Source organism: Phyllobates terribilis, unplaced genomic scaffold (genome assembly GCF_046119375.1).
Source record: "Phyllobates terribilis strain yellow unplaced genomic scaffold, ASM4611937v1 Scaffold_8__6_contigs__length_399053987, whole genome shotgun sequence".
NCBI classification, from domain to species: domain Eukaryota; kingdom Metazoa; phylum Chordata; class Amphibia; order Anura; family Dendrobatidae; genus Phyllobates; species Phyllobates terribilis.
Genome location: NW_027362768.1, coordinates 173,755,714 through 173,775,118, shown reverse-complemented (window position 1 = coordinate 173,775,118; position 19,405 = coordinate 173,755,714). Strand labels below are relative to the sequence as shown.

At 41.0% G+C, this 19,405-nt stretch overlaps 1 protein-coding gene across 28 annotated transcripts in view; it reads right to left on the bottom strand.

Moving 5' to 3' along the window:
• The window catches only part of NFIA (nuclear factor I A), a 547,161-nt gene that overhangs the window by 161,897 nt on the left and 365,859 nt on the right, over positions 1-19,405 (bottom strand). For all 28 annotated transcript variants that reach the window (XM_073643752.1, XM_073643763.1, XM_073643760.1 and 25 more), the window contains exon 3: positions 14,792-14,857. In XM_073643752.1, coding sequence (XP_073499853.1) covers positions 14,792-14,857 — 66 coding nt within the window. The remainder of the gene's footprint in view (positions 1-14,791; positions 14,858-19,405) is intronic.

Here is a 19,405-nt window from a genome sequence, read left to right as displayed (position 1 = left end):
TAATATACAATGTAACAAACCAGAACCTGATATTCAAGATGGCTCTGACTGTCATAGGGGGCACACAGGCAGCATTGGCTATGTTCACATGGAGTATTTTGCAGTGGGAAAGCTCCAAAATCCTCTGCAAAAACCGCTATGTGCACATGGCATCTTTTTCAGGTGGATTCCGCCCAGAATGTGCCTGAAAAAGCATCGCAAAAACAACCTATAAAATGAACATAATATACAGCAAAGTCAAAACGACATTGCTGTGCACATGTTCAGTCTTATGTCACTACAGGGTTCGGAAACTCTGGAGTGGTTAAACGGGTGGCTTCTGCTCGGAAGCCGCCTACTTTCTATACTTCACGGTACAGAGTAAAAAACGCTGGCGTCAAAGCCGCTGTAAGAGCAACGGCAAAGCTGCCAACGAAGCCACTTCTTAAAAATGCCCGCCAGCAGCTTTATTTGGGAAAACCTTTAAAAGACGTTGTATGAGCATAAAAATACTCAGAAAACTCTTCTCACTTATTTTTATTGGAAATCCACTTTGCTGTTCAGATGAGAAGTGAGAAGTTTTTGGATTCTTTTCCCTGAAAAGATTTTGAAAAACTGGTGGAAAAAAAAAAGTGTAAGGATTAATGAAAACTGAAGAATAAATTTTACGTACTGCGAATTAAAAATCCACTCTGCAGCTCAGTTTTTGCTGCAGATTTTTAAAATCTGTATGGAAAATTCTTAGCACATCTGAGAACACTTCCAACCTCACTGTACAATGCCCCTCTCCCCAATTGAAAAGAAAAAATAAACATGATGCTCTTAAGTTTGTTACAGGGACTCCGTCCAGGAATCCCTTATATCTGACCCCATAGCCCTGTGGTCTACCAGCTCTGGTGGTCAAGTCGGAGTTGTGGTCTCGCTCTTTTGCTGGCTGCATCATTGACAAGAATTCTCTACAGCTGCCAGTTAATGTTCCTTAATTCTCAGCCCCATGATGATTCCCGACAAGACCCTGCTAACTATGTAAAACTATGCTGATGAGTGAACTGTCTACACAGGGGTCTACTAAGAGCTGAACTGTGCATTAACGGCTCAGATCACAAGTGCATCTGAACAGTAAATTGCAGCTAAATTATGTATCCAGCCCCGAAAGGCGAGAGATGTATCCACTCCGCAGCAGGTGTCTGCAGCGCGCCTCCATCCATTACCAGGCTCCACCAGCAATGAATCTATTGACCAAACCTCTAACTGACCATCAGGAAGAACATGGGGTTACCAGCGTAAGGGAAAACCTTAACCCTTACCCAACTTCTGTAAAAAAACAAACAAAAAAAAACATTGCGTGATAAAAAAAAAGGACCCCCAAGCTGACCTTATATCTGAGAGTGGAACAATCGGAGGAAAAGCATAATAGGAACACGTCACCACTTATACATTTATCACTCGCTCCTTGTTTTGGCTTACAAATGGTGATGTAAAATACTGATCAAATACTGAACGTGGCCTAAGGGGGGCTGGTTAGCCCCTTGCATACTCTACTCTAATTTTGCTGCATATAATTGGATTTGTGTGATACCCCATTTCCATGCATGGTCCTTGGGCTTTGAAGCGAATCCAAGCCAAAGGTTGTGCTAAATCAGGTAAGTGTGAACAGTTCCTTAACCAGAAGTGTGCTAAGATTTGAATTTGCGATACAGGTGCAAAAATGGTACAGTAAGAAGTTCATCCGAAACAGGCTCAAGACATAGAAATAGCTGTAATTGGAACAGTTATAATATGGAACTGGAGGTGAGTCAAATGCAACCACAAAACATCCGCCTGGGTGATGATGGGAGATGCAAAAAAGCACGTTTATTTATATGTGAATGGGGGTGGGATGATACAATGTATAGTTGCAGGAAGATTTGTTTAGTAAAATAGGACATAATGTGTATTAGGAGATTGATCTCTTGACACACGCTTTGATACAAAGTACAGCAACAATTTGGGAGAGCATGGCAGTGAGTCACTTTGGCAGAAGAAAGTAAAGAAGTGAGCAGCAGCCGGCGCCAGGGTCATTAAACAAGATTGAAGACATCTTTTTTTCCCTTCTTCATACACCAACGTACTTAATAATACACGCTGTGCCGCATCACCACTTAAACTTTAAGAAATGTGTCTGTACATTAACAGAGGTAATGCAGAGAGGAAGCAGATCGCGGAGAAGAGCTTTCAGCATCTAGAACCTCAGAGATAAAAAGAAGATACAATGTAATAGCTTCAAGAAAGCTCTACGATGCCCATAGTCATATTATGTGTCCCAAAATTAGGGTCGGGTTAGTCCACAGGGGAATAGGTGAATCCCCAGGTTGGAGTCTGTGCATGAGAAGGTAATCCACACGCCTATTTACAAGAGATATATACTGTATATATGTATATACAGTACAGACCAAAAGTTTGGACACACCTTCTCATTTAAAGATTTTTCTGTATTTTCATGACTTTGAAAATTCTACATTCACACTGAAGGCATCAAAACTATGAATTACCACATGTGGAATTATATACTTAACAAAAAAGTGTGAAACAGCTGAAAATATGTCTTATATTCTAGGTTCTTCAAAGTAGCCACCTTTTGCTTTGATGACTGCTTTTCACACTCTTGGCATTCTCTTGATGAGCTTCAAGAAGTAGTCACCGGAAATGGTTTTCACTTCACAGGTGTGTCCTGTCAGGTTTAATAAGTGGGATTTCTTGCCTTATAAATGGGTTTGGGACCATCAGTTGTGTTGTGCAGAAGTCTGGTGGATACACAGCTGATAGTCCTAGTGAATAGACTGTTAGCTGCTTTTTTCTTGCCATAATACAAATTCTAAGTAAAAAAAAACGAGTGGCCATCATTACTTTAAGAAATGAAGGTCAGTCAGTCCGAAAAATTGGGCAAACTTTGAAAGTGTCCCCAAGTGCAGTTGCAAAAACCATCAAGCGCTACAAAGAAACTGGCTCACATGAGGACCGCCCCAGGAAAGGAAGACCAAGAGTCACCTCTGCTTCTGAGGATAAGTTTATCCGAGTCACCAGCCTCAGAAATCGCAGGTTAACAGCGGCTCAGATTAGAGACCAGGTCAATGCCACACAGAGTTCTAGCAGCAGACACATCTCTACAACAACTGTTAAGAGGAGACTTTGTGCAGCAGGCCTTCATGGTAAAATAGCTGCTAGGAAACCACCGCTAAGGACAGGCAACAAGCAGAAGAGACTTGGTTGGGCTAAAGAACACAAGGAATGGACATTAGACCAGTGGAAATCTGTGCTTTGGTCTGATGAGTCCAAATTTGAGATCTTTGGTTCCAACCACCGTGTCTTTGTGCGACGCAGAAAAGGTGAACGGATGGACTCTACATGCCTGGTTCCCACCGTGAAGCATGGAGGAGGAGGTGTGATGGTGTGGGGGTGCTTTGCTGGTGACACTGTTGGGGATTTATTCAAAATTGAAGGCATACTGAACCAGCATGGCTACCACAGCATCTTGCAGCGGCATGCTATTCCATCCGGTTTGCGTTTAGTTGGACCATCATTTATTTTTCAACAGGACAATGACCCCAAACACACCTCCAGGCTGTGTAAGGGCTATTTGACCAAGAAGGAGAGTGATGGGGTGCTACGCCAGATGACCTGGCCTCCACAGTCACCAGACCTGAACCCAATAAAGATGGTTTGGGGTGAGCTGGACCGCAGAGTGAAGGCAAAAGGGCCAACAAGTGGTAAGCATCTCTGGGAACTCCTTCAAGATTGTTGGAAGACCATTTCCGGTGACTACCTCTTGAAGCTCATCAAGAGAATGCCAAGAGTGTGCAAAGCAGTCATCAAAGCAAAAGGTGGCTACTTTGAAGAACCTAGAATATAAGACATTTTCAGTTGTTTCACACTTTTTTGCTAAGTATATAATTCCACTTGTGTTAATTCATAGTTTTGATGCCTTCAGTGTGAATGTACAATTTTCAAAGTCAAGAAAATACAGAAAAATCTTTAAATGAGGTGTGTCCAAACTTTTGGTCTGTACTGTATATCTACTATAATTCAGCTCCTATGTACAAGAATATAACTACTGTAATACTGCCCCCTATGTACAAGAATATAACTACTATAATACTGCCCTCTATGTACAAGAATATAACTACTATAATACTGCCCCTATGTACAAGACTATAACTACTATAATACTGCCACCTATGTACAAGAATATAACTACTATAATACTGCCCTCTATGTACAAGAATATAACAAATATAATACTGCTCCTATGCACAAGAATATAACTACTATAATACTGCCCCTATGTACAAGAATATAACTACTATAATACTGCCACCTATGTACAAGAATATAACTACTATAATACTGCTCCTATGTACAAGAATATAACTACTATAATACTGCCACCTATGTACAAGAATATAACTACTATAATACTGCCCTCTATGTACAAGAATATAACTACTGTAATACTGCTCCTATATACAAGAATATAACTACTATAATACTGCTCCTATGTACAAGAATATAATTACTATAATACTGACACTATGTACAAGACTATAAATACTATAATAATGCCCCTATGTACAATATAACTACTATAATAATGCCTCCTATGTACAAGAATATAACTACTATAATACTGCCCCTATGTACAAGAATATAACTACTATAATACTGCCCCCTATGTACAAGAATATAACTACTATAATACTGCCCCCTATATACAAGAATATAACTACTATAATACTGCCCCTTATGTACAAGAATATAACTACTATAATACTGCACCTATGTACAAGAATATAACTACTATAATACTGCCCCCTGTGTACAAGAATATAACTACTATAATACTGCCCCTATGTACAAGAATATAACTACTATAATACTGCTCCTATGTACAAGAATATAACTAATATAATACTGCTCCTATGTATAAGAATATAACTACTATAATACTGCCCCCTATGTACAAGAATATAACTACTATAATACTGCCCCTATGTACAAGAATATATAACCTAAATGTACATGCTATCATTTATAGGTACAGTGGATTGTCATGTTTTTCACAGGTCGTGTTTGCTACTTTTGTACATTTATAGGGTCTAGCACAAGACTTGTAGTAGAAGGAGCCAGGTGTTCAAATAACAGATTTTCTGAGCCAAAAACTAATTTAAGCTAAAATGAGATTTTCCTGGCCTACGTGGTGGAGCTGGAGCAGCCGGGAATAGATCGCTGTCTTCATTCAGGTGAGCTAATTCATTCATCCGCCTTTGTTCATACAGAACACAGCGATCTAGACGCTAACAATCTATCATGTATGTACAGATTATACATAACACATCAAGATTAGGAATAACTAGACCTAAACTGCAACATTCTGGAATTCTGCACAATCCAATAGCGAAGCTGCACTACATTTTGCAACTCTCTAACATAACTTGGATCTGATTCATCAAGGAAACTTTGTCAGAATTGAAATAAACCTCCTTGAAATGACGCAAAAGTTGACCCGAAGTTGTAAGTTTTGGAATTTTGACAGCAGTCACAGCCAGCTCTGCTAACTCTTAGAAAAGTGGGAGGGTACGGGTGAGATGGGGCATGGACATGCGACCAACAAATTTATCTCAGATCAAGTGCTCCTGTGTATGGGAGAGACAGCCAAGATGACTGTAGGCTGAACGATTGGCCAAAGCATTATGTGGCCGACAGCCAGCTAATGTGTATGGAGGCCTTAAAGGGAATCTGTCAGCAGGTTTTTGCTATCTTATCTAATAGCAGTATGATGGAGGGTCAGAGACCCCGATTCCAGCAACGTATCATTTACTGGGGGCAGCAGTTGTGATACAATCAGCTTTCTCTACTGCAGATCTAGCAGAGCTCAGAAAGCTGAGCTGTGTATAACCCTGCACACAACACTGATCAACAGCTATGTGTTCACTGTATATTGACAGAAAGCGGCTAATCAGTGATAGGGGCAAGGTTGGACCAGAAGGCACCAGGTACCTAGTACTCTAGCGATAATCTCCTGCTGATAAAACACTGATTTTATTAAAACAGCAAAACACAGTCCAGTCAGTGACACATTGCTGGAATCAGGGTCTCTTCACTTACATTAATCTGCTCTCAGATTGCATAAAAAAAACCTACTGACAGATTCCCTTTGAATGTACTTTAAAGGCCCCCGTAGATATTGAACCCGCTGATATCGACAGGTTCTAATGTGTATGGGATTGATGGTCGGAAGAGATGTGAATCAGGCACGTCGGATTTCAGACTGATCGCATTGTTCTCCCCGAGATAAGCCGCCGTCAAAAGTATAATTTTTTTAAGCCACTTTTTTTTTGTCGTGTGGTATTCGTTGATGGGGACTTTTTGTTGTGCAAAATTCTTTAAAAAGGTGCAAGTGGTTCATGAATTTTGAGTAAAATAAAAAACGCTCTTTCATTTTTGTCTGACCTATTTCGTGACTCTTTAGCACAAAAAGTCATACGTTTTGCAAAATGCTGAAAATTTGCACCAAAACCCAGAAATACATAAAATCACACTGGAGGTGGGGGGGGGGGGGCTGTCGTACATTTTCATCAACATTGGTCCCATCTTAGATCTCTTCATCCCTGATATCACCTCCTTACTAACAAGAATCCCACAATGTCTGTCCGCTAATTCATCCTTCCTCTCCGCTAGATTTCTAAAGCTTAACATGGACAAAACTGAATTCATCATCTTTCCACTGTCTCCCTCAACGCCCCCAACTGACCTATCCATCAAAGTGAATGGCTGTTCTCTCTCCCCAGTCCCACAAGCTCGCTGCCTTGGAGTAACCCTGGACTCTGATCTCTCCTTCAAACCTCATATCCAAGCTCTTTCCACTTCCTGCCGACTCCAACTCAAAAATATCTCCCGGATCCGCACATTTCTCAACCACGAATCTGCAAAAACACTAGTGCATGCCCTCATCATCTCCCGCCTTGACTACTGCAACCTCCTGCTCTGTGGCCTCCCTTCTAACACTGTCGCTCCCCTCCAATCAATCCTAAACTCTGCTGCCTGACTAATCCACCTGTCCCCCTGCTATTCCCCGGCCTCTCCTCTCTGTCAATCCCTTCACTGGCTCCCCATTGCCCAGAGACTCCAGTTCAAAACCCTAACCATGGCATACAAAGCCATCCACAACCTGTCTCCTCCATACATCTGTGACCTAGTCTCCCAGTACTTACCTGCACGCAACCTCCGATCCTCACAAGATCTCCTTCTCTACTCTCCTCTTATCTCCTCCTCCCACAATCGCATACAAGATTTCTCCCATGCTTCCCCCCTACTCTGGAACTCTCTACCCCAACACATCAGACTCTCGCCTACCGTGGAAACCTTCAAAAGGAACTTGAAGACCTTCCTCTTCCGACAAGCCTACAACCTGCAGTAACCCTCGCTCCACCATACTGCTGCACGACCAGCTCTACCCTCACCTACTGTATCCTCACCCATCCCTTGTAGATTGTGAGCCCTCGAGGGCAGGGTCCTCTCTTCTTGTGTACCAGTCGCGGACTTGTATTGTTCAAGATTATCGTAATTGTTTTTGCTATGTATACCCCTTTTTCACATGTAAAGCACCATGGAATAAATGGTGCTATAATAATAATAAATAATAATAACATGTAACAAATTTTTAAAAAGTCACAAATGAGGAATCAGTTGAAAATATCTTAAAAACCAACAACCTAGCCCACAATTGCGAATACAAAAAAAACAAAACAACACAGGCGAACAGATGAAAGAGGCAAAAAGAAATTAAAAGAACAGTTAGGCACAAATGAAAAACTGTTGGAAAAACAGGCAAAAATGAATGGGGCACATAAGCGTATTTACAAAACTTTTTCTATTGCAAGTAATCTTTATTCCTAGAGGTTTCTATTATGACTTTGGGGGTGCAAAGTAAACCCCCAGTAATCCGGGGATAGCGGGGAAACTTATGGGTGGGATTAGTGAGTCTACAAAGCAAACTGATGGCTGGAGATATCTGAATCACAATGGCGGCTGTGAACAGAATATTTAGTTTTAGACAACTTCAGAAAATAAAGGAATGTCAGAGATGCATCTGCAAGTTCAGTCTTATAAGCGGAAAGTTGGAAAACCGGTTCCTCAAGCTAAATAGTGAGGAGGACAAAAGAGCGCTCTGTGGCCGCTGAGCTCCGGGCTCCAAGTTCCTCTAAATGAAATCCCAGGTTTGCTGATTTTAATCTCGCGCACTCTTTGGTTTAGAAGAAACGGCTAAGATGGTTCAGATAATCAAGACGTCGGGGCAAATGGAAATTCAGGTTACAAGTCTCCTTATTGTGAGATTCAATCCCGTAAAATGTCTCTGAAAGTTACACTCAAAGACAGAGCGGCGCTTACTCAGCACACGCAGGACCGGGGCTTCACGAGACTTATAATGTCAGGATTTAAATGTGTTGTTTCCAAAATGGAATTAATGCCGTCCAGTAATCCAGCAGCAATTTACATCTGAATTAAAGTTGCGAACCAGCAGCAGAGAACTCCTTATCAATGTGTCCAGTGAGGTGAAATAATAACATAAGGAGAAAATGATACTCGCCTCCCCGACCATCGCTGCTCCTCCTTACTCAGCACTATGTCCACCACTAGGTCTGCTGGGATCAACATCCAGCGCTGCAACCAGTCCAAACATGAGAGCTGCAACCAATCAGTGGCGCCTGATCAGCTGGGAGCATTCACACTTTATATCAGTGGAAGGAGTTAAATAGGAGCACTGCAGCCTATTTGCAGCCATCGGATGCTGATCTTAATTGGAGTATCAAATATTTTCATTTTTTTTCACCTGCCTGGGCCCATTAATAAGAAGTTGTGCAGTAGTCGACAATCCCTTTAATGGACTAATATTAATTACAGAAAATAATACATAGGTCAGATTTATACAAAAGTTTATGTTCCATTATTTCCAGCAACCTCCTAACCGCAAGATTTTATATGAAAATTGTACATCACCATGTACCAAAGTATAAAAACTCTATGGTTTATAACAGTAAATGATACCTTATCCCATAAATGTTCAGTCACTTTCTAGTCTGTTGGGGTCCTGAGTTACCTCCTGTATTATACTCCAGAGCTGCACTCACTATTCTGCTGGTGTAGTCACTGTGTACATACATTACATTACTGATCCTGAGTTACCTCCTGTATTATACTCCAGAGCTCCACTCACTATTCTGCTGGTGCAGTCACTGTGTACATACATTACATTACTGATCCTGAGTTACATCCTGTATTATACTCCAGAGCTGCACTCACTATTCTTCTGGTGCAGTCACTGTGTACATACATTACATTACTGATCCTGCACTGATCCTGAGTTACATCCTGTATTATACCCCAGAGCTGCACTCACTATTCTGCTGGTGGAGTCACTGTGTACTTACATTACTGATCCTGTACTGATCCTGAGTTACATCCTGTATTATACTCCACAGCCGCAGTCACTATTCTGCTGGTGCAGTCACTGTGTACATACATTACATTACTGATCCTGTACTGATCCTGAGTTACATCCTGTATTATACTCCAGAGCTGCACTCACTATTCTGCTGGTGCAGTCACTGTGTACATACAATACATTACTGATCCTGAGTTACATCCTGTATTATACTCCAGAGCTGCACTCACTATTCTGCTGGTGAAGTCACTGTGTACATATAGATTACATTACTGACCCTGTACTGATCCTGAGTTACATCCTGTATTATACCCCAGAGCTGCACTCACTATTCTGCTGGTGCAGTCACTGTGTACATACAATACATTACTGATCCTGTGTTACATCCTGTATTATACTCCAGAGCTGCACTCACTATTCTGCTGGTGCAGTCACTGTGTACATACATTACATTACTGATCCTGAGTTACATCCTGTATTATACTTCAGAGCTGCACTCACTATTCTGCTGGTGCAGTCACTGTGTACATACATTACTGATCCTGAGTTACATCCTGTATTATACTCCAGAGCTGCACTCACTATTCTGCTGGTGTAGTCACTGTGTACATACATTACATTACTGATCCTGTACTGATCCTGAGTTACCTCCTGTATTATACTCCAGAGCTGCACTCACTATTCTGCTGGTGCAGTCACTGTGTACATACATTACATTACTGATCCTGAGTTACATCCTGTATTATACTCCAGAGCTGCACTCACTATTCTTCTGGTGCAGTCACTGTGTACATACATTACATTACTGATCCTGCACTGATCCTGAGTTACATCCTGTATTATACCCCAGAGCTGCACTCACTATTCTGCTGGTGGAGTCACTGTGTACTTACATTACTGATCCTGTACTGATCCTGAGTTACATCCTGTATTATACTCCACAGCCGCACTCACTATTCTGCTGGTGCAGTCACTGTGTACATACAATACATTACTGATCCTGAGTTACATCCTGTATTATACTCCAGAGCTGCACTCACTATTCTGCTGGTGAAGTCACTGTGTACATATAGATTACATTACTGACCCTGTACTGATCCTGAGTTACATCCTGTATTATACCCCAGAGCTGCACTCACTATTCTGCTGGTGCAGTCACTGTGTACATACAATACATTACTGATCCTGTGTTACATCCTGTATTATACTCCAGAGCTGCACTCACTATTCTGCTGGTGCAGTCACTGTGTACATACATTACATTACTGATCCTGAGTTACATCCTGTATTATACTTCAGAGCTGCACTCACTATTCTGCTGGTGCAGTCACTGTGTACATACATTACTGATCCTGAGTTACATCCTGTATTATACTCCAGAGCTGCACTCACTATTCTGCTGGTGAAGTCACTGTGTACATATAGATTACATTACTGACCCTGTACTGATCCTGAGTTACATCCTGTATTATACTCCAGAGCTGCACTCACTATTCTGCTGGTGAAGTCACTGTGTACATATAGATTACATTACTGACCCTGTACTGATCCTGAGTTACATCCTGTATTACACTCCAGAGCTGCACTCACTATTCTGCTGGTGCAGTCACTGTGTACATACATTACATTACTGATCCTGTGTTACATCCTGTATTATACTCCAGAGCTGCACTCACTATTCTGCTGGTGCAGTCACTGTGTACATACATTACATTACTGATCCTGAGTTACATCCTGTATTATACTTCAGAGCTGCACTCACTATTCTGCTGGTGCAGTCACTGTGTACATACATTACATTACTGATCCTGAGTTATAACCTGCATTATACTCCAGAGCTGAACTCAGTATTCTACAGCCTTCAGAGCAAACGTTCACAGTATTCCCTGCTTGTTCAGTGTCTGCACAAAGCTTGTACTGATGACATCCATTATGGTATTTATAAAAGTAACTGCAGATAATGTACAAAACTTTTACTTTGGTTTAGCTGTTAGGGGTGTCTGACAACAAGTTTCAATAAGTATTAGCAAAATTGCACCTGCAGCTGTGGAGTACAGACTGGATCTGTAGGAGATGGGTAATGTCATTTATTTTTTAATCTGACACTATTTGTAGGCGTTGTCTAATCATTACAAGTTAAGCCCCCCATACACAATAGACAGCTGTTGAACGAAAAATAATTTGTCCCATCATCCAACTCCTCCATACACAGCAGAGCTCAGCTAATCTCACCGAGCACATAGTGATCGGCAGCCTAAAATCGGACATGTCGGATCAATATCTCCCCCAACATCATTTGTTGTAGAAGCGTCAGGACACCCCAAACACACTAGACTGTCAGCTGAGCAATGTATATGGGGGGCTTTAGCCATATGGGGGTCACAATCCGCAGGAGCTACTGTTTGCTGATGTGTCTAAATCCAAAAGAGGATATGCCCAAGTAATGGCGATCTCCATCTGTCCATGGTGGAGGATACAAAGCATCAAGCTTCCAGCTGCACATTATAAAGAATAGCTAAACTGCTGAAATAATGGAGCGGTTACCTATAAAGAGCTACTTTAGCTCCATTTACACATCTGATGGGTTCATTTACTTTTCATGCACTGCAGGCATTTCACTGATAGCAGCAGTTTTTCACCCCTGGTTTGGAGCAGATGTCTATTGGGGCTGGATGACGCCCCGTGCAGACACGGCTGAAGAACAACTTGTGTAAACTTCCCCAGTTATCACATCTGCAAGAAAGATTATCTGCTACAAAGCCCTGAAGTGGAGCCTTCGGCCCATAGTGGGCGCTGTCGCTCTACTTTTCATGGGTGTGGTCATAATGCCGTTACAGGCATATTTGGAATCTGCCCCCCGAATGTTACTGTGACTACAAGAGACGAGATACTTGCAGAATAAACAGCCTTCTGCTTTATAAATCACAGGGGAGCATAATATTAGAAATTAGCATGCGAGCGGCCGGGGGGCTTTATAAGAGGCTGAGAATGCTGCCAAAAGCTGTACAGTGAGACGGAGGCGCAACTCTACACAGCACCGCACATTTCTGCATGGAAGCTGCAAACGGCTTGGCAACAGATCTCACATGAAAAAACATTTCTTTCCCTGCTTGACAATGACATTGATGAGCTGCAAGCGACGTCTCTGTATCACTGCGCCCATAGACTGAAGGCATCTAGTGGCATGAGACGCTACACTGTAACGACAAACGCATCCAGAAACGTACCCAACAGGGTCCCGAGCAATCTGCACAAGGAGACTTAGTGACGGATCACCACAGGGCCCCTTTTCCTCAGGGAAAGGCATTATCAGCTATTTCCTAATATAATATACCGGTAACATATCTCGTTGCTAAATTGTTTCTTTTGCAGCATTGAAATAAAAAAAAAGGTTGGTGCTTTACACTGCAGGTCATTTTCATTGACACTACAATCAAATTGCTCATATAGATTAAGGGATTGCATAATTAAATGGAGTATAATACAGGATGTAACTCAGGATCAGTACAGTACACAGTGACTACACCAGCAGAACAGTGAGTTCAGCTCTGGAGTATAATACAGGATATAACTCAGGATCAGTAATGTAATGTATGCACACAGTGACTGCACCAGCAGAATAGTGAGTGCAGCTCTGGAGGATAATACAGGATGTAACTCAGGATCAGTACGTACAGGATCAGTAATGTAATGTATGTACACAGTGACTACACCAGCAGAACAGTGAGTTCAGCTCTGGAGTATAATACAGGATATAACTCAAGATCACTAATGTAATGTATGTACACAGTGACTGCACCAGCAGAATAGTGAGTGCAGCTCTGGAGTATAATACAAGATGTAACTCAGGATCATTACAGGATCAGTAATGTATGTACACAGTGACTGCACCAGCAGAATAGTGAGTGCAGCTCTGGAGTATAATACAGGATGTAACTTAGGATCAGTACACGATCAGTAATGTATGTACACAGTGGCAGCACCAGCAGAATAGTGAGTGCAGCTCTGGAGTATAATACAGGATGTAACTCAGGATCAGTAATGTAATGTATGTACACAGTGACTGCACCAGCAGAATAGTGAGTGCAGCTCTGGAGTATAATACAGGATGTAACTCAGGATCAGTAATGTAAAGTATGTACACAGTGACTGCACCAGCAGAATAGTGAGTGCAGCTGTGGAGTATAATACAGGATTTAACTCAGGATCAGTACAGGATCAGTAATGTAATGTATGTACACAGTGACTGCACCAGCAGAATAGTGAGTGCAGCTCTGGAGTATAATACAGGATGTAACTCAGGATCAGTAATGTAATGTATGTACACAGAGACTGCACCAGCAGAATAGTGAGTGCAGCTCTGGAGTATAATACAGGAGGTAACTCAGGATCAGTACAGGATCAGTAATGTAATGTATTGTATGTACACAGTGACTGCACCAGCAGAATAGTGAGTGCAGCTCTGGAGTATAATACAGGATGTAACTCAGGATCAGTACAGGATCAGTAATGTATGTACACAGTGACTCCACCAGCAGAATAGTGAGTGCAGCTCTGGAATATAATACAGGATGTAACTCAGGATCAGTACAGGATCAGTAATGTAATGTATGTACACAGTGACTGCACCAGCAGAATAGTGAGTGCAGCTCTGGAATATAATACAGGATGTAACTCAGGATCAGCAATGTAATGTATGTACACAGTGACTGCACCAGCAGAATAGTGAGTGCAGCTCTGGAGTATAATACAGGATGTAACTCAGGATCAGTACAGGATCCGTAATGTAATGTATGTACACAGTGACTGCACCAGCAGAATAGTGAGTGCAGCTCTGGAGTATAATACAGGATGTAACTCAGGATCAGTAATGTAATGTATGTACACAGTGACTGCACCAGCAGAATAGTGAGTGCAGCTCTGGAGTATAATACAGGAGGTAACTCAGGATCAGTACAGGATCAGTAATGTAATGTATGTACACAGTGACTGCACCAGCAGAATAGTGAGTGCAGCTCTGGAGTATAATACAGGATGTAACTCAGGATCAGTAATGTAATGTATGTACACAGTGACTGCACCAGCAGAATAGTGAGTGCAGCTCTGGAATAAAGGATATAACAAAGTAATTGAAGTCTAAGTCCACAACCAGGGAAGAATCATAAAATAGTGTTACCTAAGCAAATGATAGATATACTGGGTTGCATCTTTCAGTTATAACACTGCTTTTTATTAGAGAAATATAACAGTATATTGTTTACAAAATTAATAATAATTTTCTTAGAATTTAATGCTGTGACCCCCACAAAAAGTATCATGTATGGATGGACTCACCATTCTCCGGCTGGTCCTTGATATCAGCCTCGCTGGGCTGGCTGGGACTGTCTGACTGACTTGAATCTGGTAACAGAAAATAATGACTTTTATAATCTGTTTCTGAGTAAAAATAGACCAAATTTATGATTCAAGAACATATAAAAAAAAGTTCATTAGTGTTCACAAAAATGTGATAAAATATACAGTATTATCAGTGTTACATTCTTAAAGTCTGCAACATCTTTGTTCCTGTGACCCCATGATAACACTTCCAGTTGTGCACTCCCGTTTCTCCCTGCTGCAAACATTATGTGAATTCAAATAACCTTGTACATCGATGTCAACACAAGCACACATAGCTGTCAGTACTGAAGGCAATTGTTCCTATGAGATGAAAGAAGCATTAAATAAAAACTTCAGAGGTCGAACTGGAATATTCGCTACGTTGAACTGATTTAGGGGCAAGGGACTGCAGGATCCGACTACATAAGGGTTGTTAGTAGTCTGTAACCATGGAGACGCACAGCTTTGCACAGGAGCTGCATACGCAAAACAGGGAGAGATTTTTAATCGCGTTTATTTGCATGCTGCCTTCATTTTTTAAGCTGTGGCAATAAAAAATTGGTTGCAAGAGTCTATACGCCCACTAGTTAAGTCAATTGCATCACGTGGAGTCATTTATTCTATGAAGGCCGAATGAAAGATACTGATTATTTTCTCTTTAATTAAACAAACCGCCCCCTCCTCTTGTCTGAAGTAAAAAATCGCCCTCTGGATAGAAAAAAAAGCCTGCTTCCTCGTCATATATATGAACTTAGATGATGGAGGAGCGTCTGGATTTCATAGTCCCACCGTGCACTAATGTGTAAAACAGTGCGAGCTGTCAATCATCCGGGGGTAACAGGTAATCCGATGAATAGATTAATATCTGCCCATCTATAATGAATGCAAATGGCAGATCCATATTGGAAGCATTTCCATGAAATCAATAGCATTACTTAGTGCACTGGACTCGGCCGCTCCCATTTACATTGGGTACAGAGCATTAACTCATTGCAGTTCCCAGGAGTCATTGTTTCCCTACAGGAACTGGTACAATTCCGACTGCACAGAGCTCAGATTTATTTATCTTTGATTTGGCTTAATTAATAATGATCCCTCTAATCGGGAATATCCGGAAATATCTACAACCTTGTTTAGGGTATGCGCAAACATTGAGTATTCACAACAGATTTTTCCGCACCAGGAACAATACAGAGTAAATTATGCACATTTTTACGTGTTTTTAAGTGCATTTTGTTTTGCACTTTTTTTTTTCCTATTTACTTTAATAAGTGAAAATTGCTGGAAGAATTGACATACTGCAGATTTAAAGAAAAAAAAAAAGAAAAAATAAGCAGCGCATGCATGAGATTTCAGATGTCTCATTCACTCTGCAGGTATTGTAAAGTGCAGCGTTTTTTTACACTTGAAAAACGTAGCGTGTGAACAAGCCCTAAACCATAAATGTTGCATATCAGTTATTGTGTACATTATTACAGAAAACAACGTTGTTATTGTACATGTAAAAGTTCTGCAACTTTCTAATGTACTGTATGTTGCGATTTCACAAAATTCTAAAAATTATTGTTTGCCGTCAGTGAACAGAAACATTCTTGTTCATTTTCAGAAGTAAAAATCCATCCTAATCATGTGTAACCGACACAGCTTTAGGGCTCATTACAGTTCATCAGGTCTATAGGCCGGGCTCACACATTGTGGTAGGATGTCACGCGTCAAAGCCGAATACACTTCGGAATTATGGAATTATTGGATAAGCAGCAATTTGTTGTATTTTGCCCATGTGGCGCACAACTAAAACATTAAAACTTGCCAGATAAGAGGATGTAAAGAACCTGTAGCAGTTAGATGTGATCATAAGAGGAGTTCTAGGTGTGGATGTAAAGAAGAATTGTCCTATTCATGAACAGCAAGCAGAGATCATGAGAATGACAGGATTGATAGATAGCATTGGAACACTGCAGCAGATTTGTCTAGACTGGATACAATTTGTCACAAACCCTAAACTGTATAAGTACTATGTGTGTATGAATTATTCAGTCACTGGATACAAATGGCAATGTGTCCATTTACGAACAACAAGCAGAAAACAGCAGGAAATTAATACACAAAGTATAATAGATCATTTTCATTTATTTATTTTTACATAGAACCTTCAAATATTTGCTTTGAAGAATATTGAAGAGATAAGTGACCTCTTCTGACATGTGAAAAGTTTTGACTGGTGGGGATGGAGATCTGGGTGCGGAGACACCACTGAGGTGGAATTAGCTAAAGAGGGGCTGAACAGAAAGTCTATGGACCCATCTTCATCTATCCTTATGTAATTTAGGATGGCAGCACTCTGCTGATATTGTCTCACCCATCGGGTGGCATCTCAGCACCCAGATCCCAACAATCAAATCTACACTTTTATTTACATTATTCCACTATATATTGCAGACAGTGTCAGACTCGGGTGCCAAGGGCCCACCACTAACATAGACTCTGGGGGCCCACTGTTCATTTACATGCAAATATTACAATTTTTGCCTATGTTAATATATAATAATTAACTGGTTAGTTTATTAAATGAATGAGTTGATGCTGCCTTTGTCTGTAAATAGTGAATCACGTGTATTATGTTATGTCATTTGCTGCTCATATATAGGGGTGTGGGATCCATTACTGCACAGGGGCCCACCAGGGGATTCTCCGGTTCCCCTTTGGGCAAGTCCGAGCCTGATGGCAGATAACATCTACATAAAATGTGCAGTTACTTTGTACATATTTTGCTTTTCTTATCTTGTACCGTTTTGGATGTAATGTTTTCTTCTCCATGCACATCTAAAGGTAAATCCACAATTCTGCTAGTTTCCCGTTACCAGAGAGCAGGGCATTGTGGGAGCTTAGATGACATTATTAGGGCTAAGCTATTGGCTCACAGATCTGACAGTGGGGAGGAGCTAAACTGCTGTTTATTTCTAGAAGCAGCCAGCAGAAAACTGATTGCAGCTTTGGATGTGACTGGAAAAAAAGACTTTTTCCATTCCGAGAGGCAATGATATAAGATTTATAAGTAGACTTTGCAGACATTATATCATTATACTATAGAAGTTTCCTGTATTAGACTACGTGACCTGTGTAGTGTCATGTGACTGGAGATAAGTATACGACATGCGGTTTACTACTCCGCAATTTGCTGCGGCCCAAATGATTGTGAATTGTAAACCTTCAGCGACCGTTACTTAAACTCGTCCCCTCTGATCATAAATCTCTCGGGTTATTTTGCTATGACCGGCTGAGTTTTGGCATGTAGGCAAGTAGTGGCTTCTGGCCATTTTTTATTGCACGCTGAAAAACCCACATCTTTTGGCCGCTAGGAGCCAGATGGCTGCAGGCCCAGCGGACAGCTGAATCTCCACGGGAAAAAAAAATGAATGCATTTAAATTAAATCATTTCATCCTTTCCTGGACCTTAATATCAGATAAAGAATAGCACACCTATGCACCAAGCCTCACACTGGGGGATTCCAGGTGCCCCTGCAGCCATTGGGGCCCCATATACAGAGTTGTGGACCCTCACAAACCGTATTATTCCCCCTAGCAACCAATTAAGGAGGTTCTTCAGTTCTAATGCCTAATGCTTGTATCACAGAAAGTTCTAATTTTTTTTCACAATCATCAGGATCTCTGTTTGCCACAAGTGAATGGAGTTTACGATTTACATCCAGAGGCTAAAAATTCAAAAGCCTAATTCAGAAATGTCACAATTGAGGGTCTGCTACAATTATATACAATCTATATAATCCTCTGAGATGTAATCATATCAACAATCACACATTCTCTACTTTGTTACAATGTATCAATTCTGTTAAAATGTATTAAAGGGAATGTGTCAATATGTACATGCAGGTAATAGGAAGCTGAATAAATTGCCACCTCGAAGTCTGCGATACGGTATCTTATTTCAGAGAAATCCACACTTTTCTTAAAATGTAAATGAGCTGTTAAGATCTATGGGCTGGACATAGATCTCCCCAAGAATCTGCTTCCAGAGCTTATAATGAAAGACGGCGTTACCAGTGTGAGACAGGTAGATCAGGAGAGCAGGCTGTCAGTCATTACATGTCTCACACTGGCTATGCAACCTTTCATTTACAATAAGCTCTGGAAACAGATTCTCAGGAGATCTATGTCCAGCCCATAGATCTTAACAGCTCATTTACATATAAGAAAAAAGTGGATTTTTCTGAAATAAGACATCAGATCTTAGATATCAAAGTATCATTTTATTTAGCTTCCTATGGCCTGCATGCCCATAAAGATGGCTTAGGAAGGTTGATCCTACTGACAGATTCCCTTTAGGCTGGAGTCCTCTCAGATAAGATTCACAGATAAGGCATTCTTTGAAAATGCTTACTGCAATCAATGTGATTTGTAATTAAATTATTCTGGTGTCTGTATGATTGTAAATAACTGGTTTACAATACAGTTTTAGATTTTTTTTCTTGTACAAAGCTCCAAATTCCCGGAGTAATATAATAAAATCCTTTCTAACTGCAGCCACCACTAGGGGGAGCTTAAGCACTG